At 39.6% G+C, this 24,538-nt stretch overlaps 3 protein-coding genes across 3 annotated transcripts; all 3 read left to right on the forward strand.

Annotated features, from left to right (window-relative positions):
- Positions 1 to 344: 344 nt before the first annotated feature.
- Positions 345 to 1,396, forward strand: LOC110910126. Its single transcript, XM_022154845.2, has 2 exons — positions 345 to 751; positions 846 to 1,396. The coding sequence occupies exons 1-2, from the start codon at positions 426 to 428 to the stop codon at positions 925 to 927; spliced, it is 408 nt and encodes a 135-aa protein (XP_022010537.1). The 5' UTR covers positions 345 to 425; the 3' UTR covers positions 928 to 1,396.
- A 12,355-nt stretch (positions 1,397 to 13,751) lies between these two features.
- On the forward strand, positions 13,752 to 16,717 carry LOC110914062 (protein FAR1-RELATED SEQUENCE 5-like). The gene is made up of 3 exons (XM_035984421.1): positions 13,752 to 13,862; positions 15,722 to 15,916; positions 16,118 to 16,717. The coding sequence occupies exons 1-3, from the start codon at positions 13,752 to 13,754 to the stop codon at positions 16,715 to 16,717; spliced, it is 906 nt and encodes a 301-aa protein (XP_035840314.1).
- A 902-nt stretch (positions 16,718 to 17,619) lies between these two features.
- LOC110910123 lies at positions 17,620 to 18,699 on the forward strand. Its single transcript, XM_022154840.2, has 2 exons — positions 17,620 to 18,026; positions 18,121 to 18,699. The coding sequence occupies exons 1-2, from the start codon at positions 17,701 to 17,703 to the stop codon at positions 18,200 to 18,202; spliced, it is 408 nt and encodes a 135-aa protein (XP_022010532.1). The 5' UTR covers positions 17,620 to 17,700; the 3' UTR covers positions 18,203 to 18,699.
- Positions 18,700 to 24,538: the final 5,839 nt, after the last annotated feature.

The raw sequence follows: 24,538 nt of genomic DNA on the forward strand, positions 1-24,538 counted from the left end.
CACAAAAGATACAAATAAAACTTAGTTTTCAGGAGAGCAGGTCCGTGCAAATGGGGGACCACAGATTTCCATTTTTTGACAACCTACGCGGTAATGTTTCCCAAAAAGCCTTAGAGTTATTGGTTGTCGAGAGGAAGAAGCTACATGCGTTGAGGGTAGGAGGGGGACTTGTGGCCACCAGCGTTCTACGGGTTGTGGGTTGCCATGTGCTTGTCAGATGGAGTGGTGGGAAAATACAGGTAACATAACAACTATAACATATGCTTCGATCCATAGAATATAATCATCATTATACTTCATGTTTTAACAATGATTCTTGAAAAACAGGTTGCAAAATTCCACTTGCCGCGATAGATAAATTCTGGACAAAACTTGATTTTTCAACAGAAATACTTAATCAAGACGAGTGTAATATTCAGGCGGAAATGGATAAACTCACACAACAACTACATACGCAGCCACCTCTAGTGTTAAAAAGGATGTTGGCGAAGATGAAAGCGGTGTTGAATCCAAGTATGACTGACCATCAACCGCCTGAGGTACAACAAGATACCCGGGGCCTCCCAACTACGAAAGCAAAACAACAAAAGAATGAAGACCTTGCGAGACGTAAAGATAAACAACCCGAATCACAGAGGAACGACTACACTCAAAAGCCAAATGTGCGACGTAGTCGTTCAAAGAAAAGCAAGGAAGAAAAAAATACACTTCCGATTATAGATAAAGACTTTCCACTGTTGGCCGGGCACAGGTACATACGTATATACATACATATATTTAGAATTCTTTTTCAATTTTTTATTTTTTAATATTTTTTAGTTTTTTTATTTTTTTGCCAATTATAGGTACAAAAACATGATCGAGCGTTTTAAGGATTGGCTTCCATCTAGCTATCGGAGATACATAACACATATCGAAGATGCCTAGCCGGACGGTAACTGTGGGTTTCGATCCATAGCTATGGGTTTGGGGTATGACCAGAAACAGTGGAAGTGGGTCCGCCAAGAGCTACTCGACGATATGTTCATTAACAAAAAGCGTTGGGGGCATATACTCGAATCATTGGACAAGGGATGTTACAAAAATGTGTATCGATTGATAAATTGGTTAAATGTTGAACCTGCACCTATGGCATGCTGGATGTGGTTGCCCTACACAGGGTTGTTGGTGGCTCAAAAATTTGGGGTGATTGTTCAACATTTAAGCAACGGTGTTTGTCAAACTTACATCCCGATGTTCGATGGACCGCAGGTTTACCTGAACCATTCCATTTTAACGATTGCTTATGTCGTAGATAGCCATTTCATCATGGTTAAGTTAGCGGATGATAGCCCGATGCCAGTACCAAATGGACTTTGGAATATATACCGAAGTATGGAAGCTATGGAATGGGAGACAATGTACATGTCTCATATTGCACATGGTAGGGCGTTACTACGTAGTAATAGAACTCGACAAAAAGAAGTTATTGACTTGTGTTAGGTGTAGCATCCGTGAAACATAGTGTACGCAACAAACTTATTAATGTTTCTCTTTATTATAATTTAAATATATTGTAACATCCGTCAAATATAGTGTACGCAACAATTTTTTTATAAATTTTTTTAATTAAAGTGCATCATATAAAAGAAAAGAGTACAAAATAAAAGAAAACTATTGTTTTAAAGGGATTTAAAATTGTTGACTCAAACTAAAAGTGAAATCTGTTTTTTTTAATAAAAGGAATGAATTTTAATATAAATAAATTAATAATAAAAAAATTAGAATTACACAAATAAAAAAGGGAGGGGTCCTTCTGTATCGGACCGGCCTCCCCCGGGTTTCGAACTCGCACACTTCGCATAGAACACACAAGCCTTAACCAGTTTATCCTCATGTACAGGAGCTGATAAATTGGTTATAGTATATCCTTTATACACTTCATACGCTTTAACTTCTCCCAACAACTCCTATACGCCGCTCATTGAACCATACGGCTCTCATTGAATACAAACACTTTCGCAACTTCAATAAAGGGGTAAACTAGATCTAAAATTTGAAAACTCACACACTAAAACACCAAGAACACACACACAAACGCTCTGGACTACACGATTTTCACAAGACAAACTCTGGACCACACGATGAAGGTTAGTTTGTAGTCCAAATTTTACTGCTTAATCTTCAACCTTTATTTTATTTTTTGGTTTTATTTCCGCCGTTTGTGGTGGTGTTGGGTTTGACGGTGGTGTTGGGTTTGATGGTGGTGTTGGGTTTGACGGTGGTGGGGGATTGACGGCAGTGGGGGATTGACGGCGGTGGTGATTGACGGCGGTGGGGGATTGACGGCGGTGGGGGATTGACGGCGGTGGTGATTGACGGCTGTGGTGGTGGTGGTTGTGGTGGTTAGGCGGTGGTTGTGGTGATTGTGGTGGTGGTGGTGGTGGTTGTGGTGGTGGTGGTGGTGGTGGTGGTGGTTGTGGTAGTGGTTGTGGTGGTGGTGGTGGTGGTTGTGGTGGTGGTGGTGATTGACGGCTGTGGTGGTGGTGGTTGTGGTGGTGGTTATGGTGGTGGTGGTGATTGACGGCTGTGGTGGTGGTGGTGGTTGTGGTGGTGGTGGTGGTTGTGGTGGTGATTGACGGCTGTGGTTGTGGTGGTGGTGGTGGTTGTGGTGGTGGTGGTGGTTGTGGTGGTGGTGATTGACGGCTGTGGTGGTGGTGGTTGTGGTGGTGGTGGTGGGGTTTAGTCGGTGTTTTGTATGTTTTAACAATATATTTTCAGATGTCGGGTCTAATGCTATAATTGTATTTTTTTAACAGGATATTGAAAGTCGGTTTTTTGACGGTGGTGGTAGCGTAATCCTTATGGAGAAGTACACTGCGTTCGTATTTCAGATTCAAACGCTTAACTGCGTTCGTATTCCAGATTCATGCACCGGAACGTCCACCAATAGCAATGTTTCTGCACTCAAAATCTGTGACGGTGGAAGTAGATATTTACAGGTGACTATGAGGGTTAACTGGAATGTCCTGGAACCTCCACCAACTACAATGCTTCTGCGTCAGCAACCTCGAGGGAGAACTCCTTCTGTATGGATTGGTTCTTCATATTGTGGAACCGGTTACTGAGAATTCTTCTGCAACGAGGGAGCGCCAGATCAGGTCGGAGGTTCTTCATGTGGAAATGGGGAAGCAAAAAGCACGTTTACCGTGGAACACGTCCTTAAACTTGATAGCAACAATATGGTGACCGAATAGAGATCTGAATAACCGATACAGTTTGCAAGAATTTAAGAATATGTAACAGTTAGCGATTTAGGGTTTAGTATTTAGGGTTTAGTCGTTACATTTTGTATTAAAATGACATGTTTTGTGTATTAATATAAAACGATGTTTCGTGTATTTATTGCGTTATGGTTAATAAATGACAAGTGAAAAATAATTAAAGACATAATAATAATTGATAAATAAAAAATTTGTCATTTTATAATACACAAAATTCATTTCATAAAATATCGTCATGGGTCAAAGACCCTACCCGACCTGTTTGTCGGGACTAGATATAACATCGTTGTTTTTAAATGTGCATATGTTTTATTATTATTTTTATTATTATCATCATCATTATTATCATTATTATTATTATTATTATTACTATTATTATTATTATTATTATTATTATTATTATTATTATTATTATTATTATTATTATTATTATTGCTAAGTTAACGGGAGTGGGTCGGCTGGGGTGGTGGGGGTGGGTCGGCTGGGGTGGTGGTGGTGGTGGTGGGTCGGCTGGGGTGGTGGTGGTGGTGGGTCGCCTGGGGTGGTGGTGGGTTGGATGGGGTGGTGGTGGTGGTGGTGGGTCGGCTGTGTTTGTGGTGGTGGGTCGGCTGGGGTGGTGGTGGTGGTGTGTCGGCTGTGGTGGTGTTTTGTTTTTTTTTTAATTTTTACAATATATTTTCGAATGACGAGTCTAATGCTAAATTGTATTTTTTATTAACAGGATATCGAAAGTCGGTGTTTTGACGGTGGTGGTAGCGTAATTCTTATGGAGAAACTACGTTCGTATTTCAGATTCATGCACTAGAGCGCCGATCTAGGATTACGTGTTATCGGAGTAGCCTGTTGCCTCGTCAGCTCCCAGTGACGCTAGCCAACGCAGTTTTCCCCGTGACATGTCCTTCCAAGAGAGGAGTTCATTAGTGTTCTCACGAGCCTTCCACCAACGGGAATGCCACTTCGCTCACCATCCCGAGAAGACGCGAAGACTGGACGGTGGTTGATAAACGAAATGCCGACTCCACTACTCCAACCTCCTGATCCCTTATGCCATCTCAGTGTGGTAGATGTGAAGTAGAATCCCGTTGGAAGGTAGGGTTCGGTACGCAATTTCAAGACAGCCGGGGCTGTCTTTATATTGTGTATGTTGCACCCATCGTTTTCCTGTACAGGAATTCAAAAATATGTAACAATTAGCGATCTAGGGTTTAGGGTTTAGTCGTTACATTCTGTATCAAAGTTACACATTTTGTGTATTAATATAAAACGATGTTTAATTACATTTTGACTTATGTTTCTTGTTCCGTTATGGTTAATAAACGACAATTGAAAAACAATTAAAGACTTTCTGAAGTTGATATTTTTTTAACATACACATTGCGTTATGGAAACAATTAAACACATAATAATAACTGTAAAATAAAAAAGTTGACATTTAATAAAACATTATAGTATACCCATTTAATAAAATTAAACACATAATAATAATTGATAAATAAAAAAGTTGACATTTAATAAAATGTTTAATAATACTTATAAAAAATTGCTATTTTATAATATATACAATTCGTTTTATAAAAAAAATTGACATTTAATAATACTTATAAAAATTGGCATTTTATAATATACACAATTCATTTCATAAAAATATGAAGTTTTTATAATACTGACACAATTTTTTATAACAACATTTTATAAAAAATTTTTAATGGGTTAGGGGGTGTGTAAATACTTGGTGGGTGGGGGGGGGGGGGTTGTGGATACCTCCACCGTATGTAAATGTATAAACACCCCCACAAAAATTCCATTGTTACAAATTTTCACTCTTTCCTATAATATACCTTCCATCCTTCTCTTAAAATGGAGCAGTTGATGTGATGTTCTCTGGAGGCTCCTCTTTCTCCTCATTTGAGCTGTTGTTGCCAACTTTAACTGCCTATTTATATAAACATATGTAAATAATAGATGATATTCTGAGTCCAGTAGTATCTATAAATAAATGATGGTGTGATGAGTGATCAACCTGTTATTGCTGCCTTTTTAGCTTTGCGTTTTCTACTTTCAACCGTTCGACTTCAGTTTCCAACTCATTTGTGTAAGCCTAGGCAACACCGGCTAAAGGTTAACACGCATATGTGAAACATTGATGTATAAGATCAAAAGTAAAAGTGCATATTGTGCATGTCTCTATGCACAAATGTGTAAAGTGTAACAACCCGCTTTTCGCTCTCGTTACGCCTAGCACCCGAGATTCGGATCATAATGTGAACTATAACGCTTACAACGCTATTTTCGCATATTTCGCACACGCTATATCACAACGTGTACGCTTATAACGCTATCGCATACACTATTACGCTATTCGCTATCGCTCAGCGCAAACGCAAACACAAACTCCAAACGCGGTTACTTATGCTATGACCTATTTTATATATATAAATCTCAAAGTGTTAAAACTTGGTTGAAACGCGCACTCGCGGGCACGCGCAATTCAACTTATCACACTGAAACACAACGAAACACGATACTACTTATCTCGCTAAAACGCTTAAAGTATCCACAATGTAAAACACAACGAAACGCACTAAACGAACCAAAGTTGGAAATTTACTCGCACAAGCTCGGCCGTTCGAATGGACATCCGCTCGGATGACCATCCGATCACAACCCATTCGATCGCACCGCCTTAACTCCCACCCTCATCTATAAATAGGACCCTTGTGTTTCCAATTCAACACTTTGGTTCTCTCATTCGCTCTCAAACGCTCTCAAGGTTCCAGATCACTGTTAAGGCCATTTTGTAAGATTTTTCACTCAAATCTTCGTTAATCTTCATCTCTAATCACTTCTACATCATCTTCTTCATCAATCACACACGAACACAAACTTTTTCTCGAAAATCATCTGATTTGGACCTCTTGAAGGTGGTTCCCACTCGTTTTCTTATGCAAACTGTCGTGGAACACCATTTAACCAAGATTGGTTCCAGATCTAAAGGATTTTCACACTTTTCAACTAAGTTATGGAAGATTTCCACACTTTTTCATCTGTTTATACACAAATTTAGATGGAATCTGGACTCAATTAGGCTCACGGCTCGTTCCTTAGTCGAAAGCCGGCTTGAAAACGGATTTCCACCGGAGAGATGACCGATTAACGGGTTAAACGTGAATTTTCATCAAGAACAGTGCGTTTGATCGAATGGGCTGAGGCCATTCGACCGAATGAGCTAGACCTGGTGTGTTTCCGTAGTTTGACACGTCGTCACGCCGTCTCCGTTAACTCAAAACTTTTTACTTAGGAAATTTTTACCAAAAACTTCGACAACAGATCATCTCGTTCGAATGGCCATCCGTGCGGATGACCATCCGACCGGATGACCTGTCCCGTTATAATTTCCTATGTTTGAACGATTTTACTAAACTTCGAATTTTAACGATTTCGCAAACTATCACATCTCATTCGAATGGCTATCCGTTTGAATGGCCATCCGCTCGGATGACCATCCGTCCGGATGACCATCCGTCCGGATGACCATCCGTCCGGATGACCATCCGTCCGGATGACCATCCGCTCGGATGGATCCCATCCGTTCGGATCACCTGTCGAACACTTAATCATCCGACACTCTGTTTACGCACTGTTCAACGACTTATGCTACTGATTACGTGCACAGGCTAACTCAACATGCTCCCTTAAATCCAATCCAGCTTGTGTTTACTTGCTAAACACACACTATGAGTATACTTGACCCCCTTTTTACGCTTTAAACACACTTTTGGGGTGTAACATACGTTTATATCGAAAACAAACTTATCAAAACGTAGTACACAATCTAAACTATTATCACATGCGAATGACTAACGTACATATTTACACGTGATGCTTGATACATATGTGCTAGGACTCTTACTCGTGACATTCCAACTTAACTAGAATAGTACTATAGTTCGACTCATGCCCGGCGGGGTCTAGTTAAGATAAATGCGCACTTCGCAAACGCATATCACAGTCATCTCGGGACTTAGCTGGTAGTTTTAGTCAGGCAACGTATATGTTGTGCATCATGTTTATGTATGTGGAAATTCGCAACGCTTTTATCTACTTTATGCTATATCAAACATGTATACTCGCCAATACATTTTTGTATTGACATTATTTTAACGTATGTTGCAGGTTATCTCAATCAAGATAGGGCTACTTTAGAAACTCACCTAAAATCTAGGTTGTCGGATTTGTGTTGTTCGAGAGAACTAAAATCTGTACAACTTTATGTGAAATATTTGTTTATTAGTATGGGATAATGAACTTGTTAAATATTGTCGCTAAATTAGTTGTTATGGATTCTCTTGAGCAATCTGATTCGCCTAGTGCCGCGCCCCGATGATTCCGCCATCGGTTGAGGTGTGACATAAAGGGGTATGAAATTTGGATACTTTCAAATGTTGCAACTTAGCATTAACTACTTGAATCTCAAGTGAGTGTGTTGACTGGCCAATTTGATTAATTACTTATGGTAGAGTAGGGAAAGTATCTTTGGGACAAGCCTTGTTGAGGTCTGTAAAGTTAACACAAACTCTTCACTTGCCATTCTTCTTTTGAACCACCACCCCATTAGCTAACCATCTTGGGGACCTGAATTCCCAAATCATCTTTACCTTTTAAACTCTTTCTATCTCTTCTTGATGATTAAGTTTCTCCCCAGTGCAAACTTCCTTCTCTTTTGATGAATAGTCCTGAAAGAGTTGTCAATACCAAGTTTTTGTGTAATGATATCCTTAGAAATATATGTCATATCCTCGTGCTTCCACGCGAATGTGGATTTTCTTGTCTTCAGGAATCCTGTCAATTCTTGCTCAATATCCTTTGGGATATTGGTTCCTACAAGCACCGGGATATCTGGGGTATCTGTCTAGCTTGCTCCCTTGCTTCCAGTATATCACATGCTTGGTTCTTTACTTGCTATCCCTGTCGGGATTTTGCTGAAGATTTCATTGAGGATGTGTAGCACTCCTTTGCCTCATACTAATCGTTGTATATCTTTACCACTCCCCAATGAGTTGGAAACTTTACACATTGATGGTAAGTCGAAGGCACGACCTTCATATCATGTATCCATGGCTACCTAGTATACTATTATAGCACGATAAAGTATCAATAACTGATGTGTGTAAAATGCAACATATAAATTACATCAAATGAGGCATAAAACTAACCCTTTTTAAGTACTAATGTTGGAAAAAGTGTGCTTTTGTCTTCCTTTTGTATTTTCAGGGTTAAATGAGCTTAAATGAACAAAAGAAGCAAAAATGCAGCCAAATCTAACAAGAATATAAGAAAAGGAATAAACGTGGCATGCCCGACCCCTCGACAACATCTTCCCAAGCAAAAACAAGACATCAGAAGGCTGAACACGCCCCGTGCTCATCGGACACGGGGGCGTGCCCAAGTGTCTGCAGAAAAGACAAAGTTGTAGAAGCTTCTATTTCCCAACACGGGGGCGTGCCCAGCGGACACGGGGCCGTGGTCAATGCTAAGATTCGCAGAATCCAAGAAAATCTTGATAGTACAGATGCGCTTCTGCACACGGGGCCATGCCCAGCGGACACGGGGGCGTGGTCAACTAATACAGACAAACTGCAATTAATGGAGAAAGAGAAAGTGGATGGACACGGGGCCGTGCCCAATGGACACGGGGCCTTGTCTGGGCTTCTGTGCAGGATATTAATAGAGGTGTTTGGTTCACTTCAAAGGCATCCCTTGGCAAACCACCTCTCTCACACTTCACCCACCCACCACCACCATCACAACCCACATCCACCACTTGTCCGTGGTATCTTAGCGTTATTTTACTGTCTATATAAAATAAAAGATTTACACCATTCATATCTCTACGGTCTATATAGAGATATGTTGGCTACCTGGTCAGGGGTTAAGGGAATGGTTTGGTAAGGTTCTTGCCTTGTTCAGTGTATAGATCCTACAAGGATCTAGGTCAAGCTTAGTAGGACCTCCTTCAATACCCACTGGTATTGGATGGCGGGGGTGCGAATGGCTTGATCCCCTCATATGTAAACTACTATTAATACATTAACCCGACTACTTAGGATTGTATCCATGCTGACTCAAACTACTTAGCCGAGGGTAACGTCACCTTCAAAAGAGGGGCCGCCTACCACATTACGCATTAATAACTTAATTAATTATTTTTCAATAATCCAACCCTTTAGGATTGTATCCTTGCTGACTCAAACTACTGGGTTGAGGGTAACGTCACCTTCAAAAGAGGGGCCTACTACTATAACTAAGATAATCTCTTAAAAAGTGCAAAAGTGCGGAAATAATCAAAGGTTACACTAAAGGCGAGTCAGATCCAAGTGATTCGTCTTGTCTATCTGTTTTATTTTTATTTTTTTATTTTCAGCATTTTTAGTTTTTATTTTCATGTTTAAACCTTTTTCTAAAATTTTGATTTGATTAGACGTTGAGAATAAACTGGTACTAAAAGCTCTTGTGTCCTTGGACGACCTCGGTATCTTACCAACGCTATACTACGCTCACGATGGGTGACTTGCCCATATATGTGTTTAGTGTTAGTAAAATATGGTGTTTATAAATTTAAAACTTGACTAAAGTGTTAAAAATGGCTTAAAATATACATAAAAACCTATCACACTCGACACGCATCAAGTTTTTGGCGCCGTTGCCGGGGACACATGGATTTTAAGAAAGTTAGGAATCAACGGCTAAATCGTTTTTCTTATTTTTCTGTTTTTTTAGGATTTTTCTTAAATTTTCAGCTTCTGCAGAGCTCAGCACGGGCCTTGCCCACTGAACACGCCCCGTGCCCAATCTTGACAAAACAAATACTTTAAATCATTCCAATTTTTTTGATATCTATGAACCTTCAAGTGATACAAATCCCAATGATGAAGAGAAGGAGTCTCCTGATTCTGTACCTGAGACACAGCAACACAGTAGCTCAAATGAGCCAGTTGATGTTGCTGACACTCAGCAGTCATTTGCTTCAGGTGACATGGCTAATGCTCAGCATCATGATGAGTCTCAAAGTGAGTCTGTGAGGGTTGACTCAAGTGTTACAAATGATGAATCAGTCCTTCCTGAGGGTAACCAACCTAGTCTTAGAAAGTCCACTAGACATGTGTCTGCCCCTAAGAGATTTAGTGACTTCATTGTTGGAAATGCTAAATATAGTTATGATAAAGTTGTTAACTATGCTAATCTATCCAGTGAAAATATGTGCTTTGCTGCTAACTTAAACAAAACTGTTGAACCTGTTAACTATAAAGAAGCATGCAAAGATAAAAGGTGGATATATGCCATGAATGATGAACTTTCTGCCTTATATAGTAATGACACTTGGGATATAGTTGATCTTCCACATGGGAAGAAACCCATTGGGAGTAAATGGGTTTACAAAGTCAAATACAAATCTAATGGTGAAATAGATAGATTTAAGGCCAGACTTGTTGCCAAAGGCTTTAGTCAGGTTGAGGGTATCGATTTTGAGGAGACCTTTTCTCCCGTTGTCAAGATGGTCACGGTCAGATGCATCATCAGTCTGTCCGTTCAAAATAACTGGTCCATATATCAACTTGACGTAAATAATGCCTTCCTTTATGGAAATCTAAGGGAGGAAGTCTATATGATCCCTCCTGATGGTCTAAATGTAAATAACAAAAACAAAGTTTGCAAGTTAAAAAGTTCCCTCTATGGCTTAAAGCATGCCCCTCGTATGTGGAATGAAAAACTTGTCCAAGTTCTTGTTAAAATTGGTTTTGTTCAGTCTAAGTGTGACCATTCTATGTTTGTTAAATCTGATAATTCTGTGTTTATTGCCTTGTTAGTCTATGTTGATGACATTATACTAATAGGAAACAATGTTGATGAAATTAATAAAGTGGAATCCTGTTTAAAAAAGGAGTTTCAAATTAAAGACCTTGGTTTCTTAAAATACTTTCTTGGTATTGAAGTCATCAAAAGCAGTGAGGGTACTTGCCTTACCCAAAGAAAATATTGTATGGATCTTTTAAATGAATATGGGATGAGCGGGTGTAAGCCAGTTAACTGTCCCGTAGAGCAAAACCACATTTTGACAAAAATGAGTAAAAATGAGAAATTAAATGATGTCAGTATCACTGGATATCAAAAACTTGTGGGCAAACTTATTTATCTCTCTCACACTCGCCCTGATATTGCCTATGTCGTTCACTATTTGTCCCAATATATGCATAAACCAACAGAAGCTCATTCCCAGATAGCCTTTAGGCTGCTGAGGTATTTAAAAAATGCTCCTGGCTATGGCATTATGTTTAAACAGAGCGATTCCTTCCAGTTATCAGCCTATGCTGACTCAGATTGGGCCAAGTGTGTTGACAGCAGAAGGTCTGTCACTGGGTACTGTATCTTTCTCAGAAACTCTCTAGTTTCTTGGAAAAGCAAGAAACAAAGCGTTGTCTCTCGTACATCTGCTGAAGCAGAATATAGATCCATGTGCAGTGCCTCTTGCGAAATCTTGTGGCTGATAAATGTTCTAAGGGAACTAAGGATCAATGTTACCTTACCAGTGACGCTGAATTGTGACAACAGTGCAGCCATTTCCATAGCTGCAAACCCTGTGTTTCATGACAAAACAAAACACTTTGAGGTCGACTTATTTTTCCTTCGGGAAAAAATAGCAGCAGGTATCATCAAAACATCTGGTATAAAGTCTGAATTCCTGCTTGCGGATGTGTTCACAAAAGGGTTATTACCAAGACATCATGAAGAAATGTGTAAGGTTCTTGGTCTCACAAATCTTTTTAAACATTAAAACTGGGGGGGGGTGTTAAAAATATTCTATATATTCAGTTTTAACGTTTTTCTAATATTTTATCTTGTTTCCTTTTGAGGTGTGATCTCTTGATGGTGGGCTGCTTGTTACCGTTGGTCACATGTGCTGGGCCTGTGTTCGTGTTTGATGCTGGGCTGCTCCTTATATTGGGCTAAGGGTTTCATGTCTTTCTCATATATAAAAGAGGGGGCTGTCTCCGGATGATGTACACCGACTCTCTTTTGTCTTCTCCTTCTCAAACCCTAGATCATCTTTTTGATTCCTCACACGTACATTCGTGAGGAATCCTTTGTTCTTGTTTTTAATCATTTGATTCATTTAGAAAGCCTGTCAATCTGTGATGACTGGCTAGTGTTCTTGTATTGTGATTCTGAGAAGTTCATCAATAAAGTTGCATTATATTTTGTATTGGGGTTTAATCTTTGAAGTTCTGACAAACACGGTTCTAATTTTTTTTTCATTTTCAACCTGATAATCAAACTTAAAAATTAAGATAGAACCTGCTACCATTTTGTTTTCAGTTAAGACTGTTTACTGTATTTACAGTAAAAATATTAATGGAAAGATCAGTATAAAAACACAAAAAAAGGGCTGAGATTGATCCGAGGCTCATAAAGAAAAAATAGCTTCATGTCATTTTCAATACTTAGGATTGTTAAATTACTAAATTACACACGTTGGCCAAAAGTAAAACTAACAATTTTGAAGAAAAACTGGCCCAAAATAACCAACATGAAATTCTACCTTCCACCCATTCCGCTTATATGTAAAGGGTGAGGGTATTGAAACACCCATACTTTTTGAGTGCACCCCCCCCCCCTCAGAGGTGGCATATAGGGCAATAAGGGGAGTATATAGTGTGAAAGCAATTAATGTGCTAGAAAAAGGGTTTTGATAAGCCTCTCATTGCTCTATAAGAGGCATATAAGGTTGTGGTAGTTGGAGCATTAAGCCCTATACGCCTCTCATTGAGCAATGAGAGGCTTATCGGCACGACTTTTGATAAATTTAAGGTATAATTACTGACATGAAAGGAGTTCAGTCTGAAAAAGCGTGAAAGTGACCCATATGACCCTTATCGACCTATACGACCCTTATCGAGCAAAAATGTTTGTTTACCCAAGCATACGGGATTTATGGCTTCCAAAATTTTTCAAACTCACAAAATTCCGTCTGAACTCCTGAAGATTCTTAACTAAAAAATTTGATTGAGATCGTGAAGCATAAAGATGTCGTTTTGGGGCATTGGTAATATTTTTGGCGAAGATTCGAACCAGTCGTACGTCTCCGAAAGCGTTTGGTTATCCGGCGTTGATCGACGTGAGGAGGAGGTTCTGTCCGTGCCTCGTTGTGATGACGGGGGTGTGCGACCCACGTTACCTGACTTGAACCAGGTGTTTGTAGATGAGGGGGAACCATCTTACATTGCCCAAAGTTATCCGCGACACGAATACGGGACTTACTATTCGTATATGGAAAACAAACACAAGTTAGAGTATGAGGAAGGTGCTAAGGAGTATGAGAAAAATGATAACGAAGTCGAAGAAGGTGCTAACGACTTTGAGTAAAATGATAACGAAGTCGAAGAATGTGCTAAGGACTTTGAGGAAAATGATAACGAAATCGAGGAAGATGTAATGCACTTTGAGGAGGGTGTTGACGACGACGAACCTGCTAACGAGGAAGGTGTTCACGACGACAAGCGTGCTAACGAGGAAGGTGCTAATGACGAGAAAAAAACAAAAAAGGTATGACATAACCGTCAATTACGTGTTATTCGTGTGACATAATGTTGATATAATTTTAGAGTGGATAAAATGATTTTGTATAGGTGTTATTCGTATGTATATAATTTTTAGAGTAAATTACAAGTTTTGTCCTTTATGTTTACATCAAATTTCAAGCCCTGTCCTTTAGGCTAAAACTTGACAGGCGGTGTCCTTTACGTTTCAAAATCTTGCACGTTTTGTCCTTTAGGCCAAAACCAGTTAGATTTTTTGGTTAAATCTGGTCATGTGCATTGCACATGAGGGCATTTTTGTCCTTTCACATTTCAAGGGGCTATTTTATAAAAAACTTTTATTCATGGACTAAATTGTACAAAACTTAAAAATAAAAAATATATAAACTCCCTCTTTTCTCATTCAATTCAGATCTCAAACTTCTATCTCTTCTCACTCTCTTCCCTCTCTCTAACAACAGTGGTGGAGTGCTTGATGGTTGTTGTGGTTCTATTGCAGGTGGTGGTGGGTTAGGGGTAGTTGTGATGGCAGGTTAGGTGTGGTGGGTGAAGGGGTGGTTTTGTTGGTGGGTTAGGTGCGACGGTGGGTGAAGGGGTGGTTTGTGGTGGTGGGGTAGGTTCGGCCGGCGGTGGTGGTGATGTTATAGGCGATTGCAGGTGGTGGTGGTCGGAGACTCGATGCCGGAATTGTTTTTTAGGGTTTTTGATATTTTTGTTTTTGGGGATTTTTGGGGGTTTTTGATTTGGTATTTGGGTTTGTTGAGAATGATCGGGGGGGGGGGGGGTGAATGTGATGCAAGTAGCAGTGAATGTTTGGTGATGGTGGTGGCGCCGTGGTTAGTTACGGCAGAGGTGGCGCCGAAAATGTATAGGGGTGGTTGTGGTGTTGGGTTAGGTGCGACGGTGGGTGAAGGTGTGGTTGATGGTGGTGGCTCGGGTTAGCCTGTTTATTTCTGTTTGCAATTCAGGTTCGTGTTTGCTCTCTTTTCCGTTATATGATTTGGTTCTTCATCTTTTGATGATACTTAATAGTTCCGATTTGGTTCTTCATCTTTTGGGTGTCATGATTGTTATGTTGGGCGGTTTAAGGTGTGGTTGATGGTGGCGGTGACGGTGGTGTTGGTGGTGGCGGTGGCGGCGGTGGAGGGTGGTGGTGATGGTGATGAAGGGTGGTGGTGATGGTGGTTAGTAATTTACTCTATATATATAGTTAAAATAATAATAATAATAATAATAATAATAATAATAATAATAATAATAATAATTTTTTAAATTATTTTGTTTTATTTTTAAATAATATTAAATAAATGGGTTAGAAAGACTAAAATGCCCTTGGGTGACCAGATTTAACCAAAAAATCTAACTGGGTTTGGCTTAAAGGACAAAACGTGCAAGATTTTGAAACGTAAAGGACACCGCCTGTCTAAGTTTTGGCTTAAAGGACAGCGCCTGAAATTTGATGTAAACGTAAAGGACAAAACTTGTAATTTACTCTAATTTTTATTAGGTTGGAGAAATCTAGAAAATGTTTGACCCGTCCCGACCTTAACCCGAACCCGACCCGAAATTGTGTCATACATATTAACCCGATTTCGTTATCATTTTGGTGAAATATTATATATGTTCTGGTGAAATATTTTCTTAAAAATAGATTACTTAGGCTTGTAAATGAACCGAACGAACACGAACGAGGCATGTATACTGATTAAAAATAGAAAATGTATGATACGAAATTTCATACAAACCCAAAAATGTGTCATACATATTAACCCGAACCCGATGTTGAACCCGAGTTTTTTATTGTTTTTCCGACAAATTAATATGTTAATTTCATTTATGTGGATTTCTAATGAACCTTTTTTTGAGGTATTTGGGTCACTTGAAGAATTGAAGAATTGGGTATACAAAAGAGATGTTGTGAAAGGTTACGTCATTGTCACCCAACGAACGAGGAAAAAAGGCGAAGGTGCGTCAGCAAGGACAGTGAAGATATGGTTGCAATGCGATCGTGGCGGCGAACCCAAAAGTAAAGCATCCGTTCAGCGTTCCGGTAGCAAAAAGGTTGGTTGTCCTTTTAGGGGCTGTTTGGCTAAGCTTATTTTAGTGACTTATTTACTTATTTACTTTTTGAAAAGTTAAAAGGTGTTTGGGTTAGCTTATTATGTGAGAGGAATAAGTAAATATGTCATTCCATTATGACTTATTTGCTTTTCAAATAAGCAAATAAGTAAATAAGTCATTCCAATAAGCTTAGCCAAACAGCCCCTTAGTCTGATAGGGAAACTAGACTCAAGTAGTGGTAGTTGGAGCCTTGTGGAGAAGAAAAACATTCACAACCATGAGCCTGCTGAACTTCTCGAGGGCCACGCGTTTGCTAGAAGGCTGACCCCGGACGAAGAATCACTGGTGGAGAGACTTTATCTGCAAAACATGGAGCCTACAAATATACATTTAACCATAAGAAATCAGTACCCACATAGCGTGCGCATTCTACAAGACGTACAAAACATGATTAAAAAGATTAAACGAAAAATGTACGGCGATCGAACTCCAATGCAGATATTGGAGAGCATGTTGCAAGAAGAAAGGTACGTTTATTTCACCAGAGTGAATCCCTCCACAAACGCGGTCGAGGAGGTTTTTTTCGTTCATCCGGACTCGTACAACATGTGGCGTGCATTCCCACATGTGTTGATGATTGATGCTACCTACAAGAAGAATGAGTATAAGCTTCCGTTTATTCAAGTTGTGGGTGTGACATCGACACACAAGTCTTTTTGTGTGGCTCATGCGTTTGTCTCTAAAGAAAAAAAAAAGATAACTTCTTATGGGTCCTGGAGAAGCTCAAATAATTGTTGGTAGATTGCATGGAGCCACATGTAATTGTAACAGATAGGGATCAAGCTTTGATGAATGCCTGCGATAAAGTATTCCCAAAAGCTTCCAAATTGCTATGTAGGTGGCACATCTCACAGAATATTCTAAAACACTGTCGGGCAAAATTTACGGATGAAGACAGAAAATATTCAAGCTTTCTTGGTCTCGACTGTGTACTGTAGTTCTCCCAGTCCGAGGCTATACAATTATAACTTTCAGCGGCTTTTCACGCGACTGGTTAACGACGAACGATCAGGTACATATTATATTAGTTTACATACATTCATCCATACACATATACATACAAACATTACAAATCATTGTATTCATTTTTTTTTCAGATGTTCTGGATTATTTGTATGATGTGTGGCTGAAAGATTATAAAGAAAAGTTCGTTTCAGCTTGGACTAACACAGTCCCCAATTTTGGTCAACATACAACCAACAGAGTTGAAAGCCAGCATTCTAAGTTTAAGAGATACATTAAAGGGCCAAACAACTCGCTCCATAGACTTGTGTGTCTTGTTGACAAAGTTGTAGAGTCACAAAAGATACAAATAAAACTTAGTTTTCAGGAGAGCAGGTCCGTGCAAATGGGGGACCACAGATTTCCATTTTTTGACAACCTACGCGGTAATGTTTCCCAAAAAGCCTTAGAGTTATTGGTTGTCGAGAGGAAGAAGCTACATGCGTTGAGGGTAGGAGGGGGGACTTGTGGCCACCAGCGTTCTACGGGTTGTGGGTTGCCATGTGCTTGTCAGATGGAGTGGTGGGAAAATACAGGTAACATAACAACTATAACATATGCTTCGATCCATAGAATATAATCATCATTATACTTCATGTTTTAACAATGATTCTTGAAAAACAGGTTGCAAAATTCCACTTGCCGCGATAGATAAATTCTGGACAAAACTTGATTTTTCAACAGAAATACTTAATCAAGACGAGTGTAATATTCAGGCGGAAATGGATAAACTCACACAACAACTACATACGCAGCCACCTCTAGTGTTAAAAAGGATGTTGGCGAAGATGAAAGCGGTGTTGAATCCAAGTATGACTGACCATCAACCGCCTGAGGTACAACAAGATACCCGGGGCCTCCCAACTACGAAAGCAAAACAACAAAAGAATGAAGACCTTGCGAGACGTAAAGATAAACAACCCGAATCACAGAGGAACGACTACACTCAAAAGCCAAATGTGCGACGTAGTCGTTCAAAGAAAAGCAAGGAAGAAAAAAATACACTTCCGATTATAGATAAAGACTTTCCACTGTTGGCCGGGCACAGGTACATACGTATATACATACATATATTTAGAATTCTTTTTCAATTTTTTATTTTTTAATATTTTTTAGTTTTTTTATTTTTTTGCCAATTATAGGTACAAAAACATGATCGAGCGTTTTAAGGATTGGCTTCCATCTAGCTATCGGAGATACATAACACATATCGAAGATGCCTAGCCGGACGGTAACTGTGGGTTTCGATCCATAGCTATGGGTTTGGGGTATGACCAGAAACAGTGGAAGTGGGTCCGCCAAGAGCTACTCGACGATATGTTCATTAACAAAAAGCGTTGGGGGCATATACTCGAATCATTGGACAAGGGATGTTACAAAAATGTGTATCGATTGATAAATTGGTTAAATGTTGAACCTGCACCTATGGCATGCTGGATGTGGTTGCCCTACACAGGGTTGTTGGTGGCTCAAAAATTTGGGGTGATTGTTCAACATTTAAGCAACGGTGTTTGTCAAACTTACATCCCGATGTTCGATGGACCGCAGGTTTACCCGAACCATTCCATTTTAACGATTGCTTATGTCGTAGATAGCCATTTCATCATGGTTAAGTTAGCGGATGATAGCCCGATGCCAGTACCAAATGGACTTTGGAATATATACCGAAGTATGGAAGCTATGGAATGGGAGACAATGTACATGTCTCGTATTGCACAAGGTAGGGCGTTACTACGTAGTAATAGAACTCGACAAAAAGAAGTTATTGACTTGTGTTAGGTGTAGCATCCGTGAAACATAGTGTACGTAACAAACTTATTAATGTTTCTCTTTATTATAATTTAAATATATTGTAACATCCGTCAAATATAGTGTACGCAACAGTTTTTTTATAAATTTTTTTAATTAAAGTGCATCATATAAAAGAAAAGAGTACAAAATAAAAGAAAACTATTGTTTTAAAGGGATTTAAAATTGTTGACTCAAACTAAAAATGAAATCTGTTTTTTTTAATAAAAGGAATGAATTTTAAAATAAATAAATTAATAATAAAAAAAATAGAATTACACAAATAAAAAAGGGAGGGGTCCTTCTGTATCGGACCGGCCTCCCCCGGGTTTCGAACTCGCACACTTCGCATAGAACACACAAGGCTTAACCAGTTTATCCTCATGTACAGGAGCTGATAAATTGGTTATAGTATATCCTTTATACACTTCATACGCTTTAACTTCTCCCAACAACTCCTATACGCCGCTCATTGAACCATACGGCTCTCATTGAATACAAACACTTTCGCAACTTCAATAAAGGGGTAAACTAGATCTAAAATTTGAAAACTCACACACTAAAACACCAAGAACACACACACAAACGCTCTGGACTACCCGATTTTCACAAGACAAACTCTGGACCACACGATGAAGGTTAGTTTGTAGTCCAAATTTTACTGCTTAATCTTCAACCTTTATTTTATTTTTTGGTTTTATTTCCGCCGTTTGTGGTGGTGTTGGGTTTGACGGTGGTGTTGGGTTTGATGGTGGTGTTGGGTTTGACGGTGGTGGGGGATTGACGGCGGTGGGGGATTGACGGCGGTGGTGATTGACGGCGGTGGGGGATTGACGGCGGTGGTGATTGACGGCTGTGGTGGTGGTTGTGGTGGTTAGGCGGTGGTAGTGGTGATTGTGGTGGTGGTGGTGGTTGTGGTGGTGGTGGTTGTGGTGGTGGTGGTGGTGGTGGTGGTGGTGGTTGTGGTGGTGGTTGTGGTTGTGGTGGTGGTGGTGGTGGTTGTGGTGGTGGTGGTGATTGACGGCTGTGGTGGTGGTGGTTGTGGTGGTGGTTATGGTGGTGGTGGTGGTGATTGACGGCTGTGGTGGTGGTGGTGGTTGTGGTGGTGGTGGTGGTTGTGGTGGTGGTGGTGATTGACGGCTGTGGTTGTGGTGGTGGTGGTGGTGGTGGTTGTGGTGGTGGTGATTGACGGCTGTGGTGGTGGTGGTTGTGGTGGTGGTGGTGGGGTTTAGTCGGTGTTTTGTATGTTTTAACAATATATTTTCAGATGTCGGGTCTAATGCTATAATTGTATTTTTTATTAACAGGATATCGAAAGTCGGTTTTTTGACGGTGGTGGTAGCGTAATCCTTATGGAGAAGTACACTGCGTTCGTATTTCAGATTCAAACGCTTAACTGCGTTCGTATTCCAGATTCATGCACCGGAACGTCCACCAACAGCAATGTTTCTGCACTCAAAATCTGTGACGGTGGAAGTAGATATTTACAGGTGACTATGAGGGTTAACTGGAATGTCCTGGAACCTCCACCAACTACAATGCTTCTGCATCAGCAACCTCGAGGGAGAACTCCTTCTGTATGGATTGGTTCTTCATATTGTGGAACCGGTTACTGAGAATTCTTCTGCAACGAGGGAGCGCCAGATCAGGTCGGAGGTTCTTCATGTGGAAATGGGGAAGCAAAAAGCACGTTTACCGTGGAACACGTCCTTAAACTTGATAGCAACAATATGGTGACCGAATAGAGATCTGAATAACCGATACAGTTTGCAAGAATTTAAGAATATGTAACAGTTAGCGATTTAAGGTTTAGGGTTTAGGGTTTAGTCGTTACATTTTGTATTAAAATGACATGTTTTGTGTATTAATATAAAACGATGTTTCGTGTATTTATTGCGTTATGGTTAATAAATGACAAGTGAAAAATAATTAAAGACATAATAATAATTGATAAATAAAAAATTTGACATTTTATAATACACAAAATTCATTTCATAAAATATCGTCATGGGTCAAAGACCCTACCCGACCTGTTTGTCGGGACTAGATATAACATCGTTGTTTTTAAATGTGCATATGTTTTATTATTATTATTATTATCATTATTATTATTATTATTATTATTATTATTATTATTATTTATTATTATTACTATTTTTATTATTATTATTATTATTATTATTATTATTATTATTATTATTATTATTATTATTATTATTATTATTATTATTATTATTATTGCTAAGTTAACGGGAAGATTGTCCGATGTCGGTACGAAATGGACTTTGAAATACTTCACCGACGTATAGAAGCTATGAATGGGTGACAATGTACATGTATCGTATTACACAGGGTAGAGCGTTAGTAGATAGTACTAGAACTTCACGAAAAAGAATTTGTTAACTTGGCAAAGGTGTAACATCCGTGAAATATAGTGTATGCAACAATTTTTTTTTTTTAAATATTAATTAGGGTGTTTTATAACATAAACACCCTTAATTACCACATAAAATTGTTAAAAAAAATTAATTTCATATGGGTCGTATAGATAACTCCTAAAAGGTGCTCATTGATCAATAAGCCTCCCTTGGTTGACACCTTATGAGTGTCTCATTGACCAATAAGCCTCCCCTGGTGGTGGTGGTGGTAGGTCGGCTGGGGTGGTGGTGGTGGTGGGGGTGGGTCGGCTGGGGTGGTGGGGGTGGGTCGGCTGGGGTGGTGGGGGTGGGTCGGCTGGGGTAGTGGTGGTGGTGGGTCGCCTGGGGTGGTGGTGGTGGTGGTGGGTCGGATGGGGTGGTGGTGGTGGTGGTGGGTCGGCTGTGTTTGTGGTGGTGGGTCGGCTGGGGTGGTGGTGGTGGTGTGTCGGCTATGGTGGTGTTTTGTTTTTTTTTTTAATTTTTACAATATATTTTCGAATGACGAGTCTAATGCTAAATTGTATTTTTTATTAACAGGATATCGAAAGTCGGTGTTTTGACGGTGGTGGTAGCGTAATTCTTATGGAGAAACTACGTTCGTATTTCAGATTCATGCACTAGAGCGCCGATCTAGGATTACGTGTTATCGGAGTAGCCTGTTGCCTCATCAGCTCCCAGTGACGCTAGCCAACGCAGTTTGCCCCGTGACATGTCCTTCCAAGAGAGGAGTTCATTAGTGTTCTCACGAGCCTTCCACCAACGGGAATGCCACTTCGCTCACCATCCCGAGAAGACGCGGAAGACTGGACGGTGGTTGATAAACGAAATGCCGACTCCACTACTCCAACCTCCTGATCCCTTATGCCATCTCAGTGTGGTAGATGTGAAGTAGAATCCCGTTGGAAGGTAGGGTTCGGTACGCAATTTCAAGACAGCCGGGGCTGTCTTTATATTGTGTATGTTGCACCCATCGTTTTCCTGTACAGGAATTCAAAAATATGTAACAATTAGCGATCTAGGGTTTAGGGTTTAGGGTTTAGTCGTTACATTCTGTATCAAAGTTACATGTTTTGTGTATTAATATAAAACGATGTTTAATTACATTTTGACTTATGTTTCTTGTTGCGTTATGGTTAATAAACGACAATTGAAAAACAATTAAAGACTTTCTGAAGTTGATATTTTTTTAACATACACATTGCGTTATGGAAACAATTAAACAAATAATAATAACTGAAAAATAAAAAAGTTGACATTTAATAAAACATTATAGTATACCCATTTAATAAAATTAAACACATAATAATAATTGATAAATAAAAAAGTTGACATTTAATAAAATGTTTAATAATACTTATAAAAAATTGCTATTTTATAATATATACAATTCGTTTTATAAAAAAATTGGCATTTAATAATACTTATAAAAATTGGCATTTTATAATATACACAATTCATTTCATAAAAATATGAAGTTTTTATAATACTAACACAACTTTTTATAACAACATTTTATAAAAAATTTTTAATGGGTTAGGGGGTGTGTAAATACTTGGTGGGTGGGGGGGGGGTTGTGGATACCTCCACCGTATGTAAATGTATAAACACCCCCAAAAAAATTCCATTGTTACAAATTTTCACTCTTTCCTATAATATACCTTCCATCCTTCTCTTAAAATGGAGCAGTGATGTTCTCTGGAGGCTCCTCTTTCTCCTCATTTGAGCTGTTGTTGCCAACTTTAACTGCCCATTTATATAAACATATGTAAATAATAGATGATATTCTGAGTCCAGTAGTATCTATAAATAAATGATGGCGTGATGAGTGATCAACCTGTTATTGCTGCCTTTTTAGCTTTGCGTTTTCTACTTTCAACCGTTCGACTTCAGTTTCCAACTCATTTGTGTAAGCCTAGGCAACACCGGCTAAAGGCTAACACGCATATGTGAGACATTGATGTATAAGATCAAAAGTAAAAGTGCATTTTGTGCATGTCTCTATGCACAAATGTGTAAAGTGTAACAACCCGCTTTTCGCTCTCGTTACGCCTAGCACCCGAGATTCGGATCATAATGTGAACTATAACGCTTACAACGCTATTTTCGCATATTTCGCACACGCTATATCACAACGTGTACGCTTATAACGCTATCGCATACACTATTACGCTATTCGCTATCGCTCAGCGCAAACGCAAACACAAACTCCAAACGCGGTTACTTATGCTATGACCTATTTTATATATATAAATCTCAAAGTGTTAAAACTTGGTTGAAACGCGCACTCGCGGGCACGCGCAATTCAACTTATCACACTGAAACACAACGAAACACGATACTACTTATCTCGCTAAAACGCTTAAAGTATCCACAATGTAAAACACAAGGAAACGCACTAAACGAACCAAAGTTGGAAATTTACTCGCACAAGCTCGGCCGTTCGAATGGACATCCGCTCGGATGACCATCCGATCACAACCCATTCGATCGCACCGCCTTAACTCCCACCCTCATCTATAAATAGGACCCTTGTGTTTCCAATTCAACACTTTGGTTCTCTCATTCGCTCTCAAACGCTCTCAAGGTTCCAGATCACTGTTAAGGCCATTTTGTAAGCTTTTTCACTCAAATCTTCGTTAATCTTCATCTCTAATCACTTCTACATCATCTTCTTCATCAATCACACACCAACACAAACTTTTTCTCGAAAATCATCTGATTTGGACCTCTTGAAGGTGGTTCCCACTCGTTTTCTTATGCAAACTGTCGTGGAACACCATTTAACCAAGATTGGTTCCAGATCTAAAGGATTTTCACACTTTTCAACTAAGTTATGAAAGATTTCCACACTTTTTCATCTGTTTATACACAAATTTAGATGGAATCTGGACTCAATTAGGCTCTCGGCTCGTTCCTTAGTCGAAAGCCGGCTTGAAAACGGATTTCCACCGGAGAGATGACCGATTAACGGGTTAAACGTGAATTTTCATCAAGAACAGTGCGTTTGATCGAATGGGCTGAGGCCATTCGACCGAATGAGCTAGACCTGGTGTGTTTCCGTAGTTTGACACGTCGTCACGCCGTCTCCGTTAACTCAAAACTTTTTACTTAGGAAATTTTTACCAAAAACTTCGACAACAGATCATCTCGTTCTTCGAATGGCCATCCGTGCGGATGACCATCCGACCGGATGACCTGTCCCGTTATAATTTCCTATGTTTGAACGATTTTACTAAACTTCGAATTTTAACGATTTCGCAAACTATCACATCTCATTCGAATGGCCATCCGTTTGAATGGCCATCCGCTCGGATGACCATCCGTCCGGATGACCATCCGCTCGGATGGATCCCAT

The sequence above is a fragment of the Helianthus annuus genome, chromosome 15, assembly GCF_002127325.2.
Source record: "Helianthus annuus cultivar XRQ/B chromosome 15, HanXRQr2.0-SUNRISE, whole genome shotgun sequence".
Classification (NCBI taxonomy): domain Eukaryota; kingdom Viridiplantae; phylum Streptophyta; class Magnoliopsida; order Asterales; family Asteraceae; genus Helianthus; species Helianthus annuus.

Bases quoted from the DNA above. Each gene is read 5' to 3' on its own strand.
- LOC110910126 (XM_022154845.2), top strand. From the start codon at position 426: ATGGATAAACTCACACAACAACTACATACGCAGCCACCTCTAGTGTTA. The intron at 752-845 runs GTACATACGTAT...TGCCAATTATAG, and splicing joins CCACTGTTGGCCGGGCACAG to GTACAAAAACATGATCGAGC.
- LOC110914062 (XM_035984421.1), top strand. From the start codon at position 13,752: ATGCACTTTGAGGAGGGTGTTGACGACGACGAACCTGCTAACGAGGAA. The intron at 13,863-15,721 runs GTATGACATAAC...CCTTTTTTTGAG, and splicing joins ACGAGAAAAAAACAAAAAAG to GTATTTGGGTCACTTGAAGA. The intron at 15,917-16,117 runs GTTGGTTGTCCT...TTAGCCAAACAG, and splicing joins AGCGTTCCGGTAGCAAAAAG to CCCCTTAGTCTGATAGGGAA.
- LOC110910123 (XM_022154840.2), top strand. From the start codon at position 17,701: ATGGATAAACTCACACAACAACTACATACGCAGCCACCTCTAGTGTTA. The intron at 18,027-18,120 runs GTACATACGTAT...TGCCAATTATAG, and splicing joins CCACTGTTGGCCGGGCACAG to GTACAAAAACATGATCGAGC.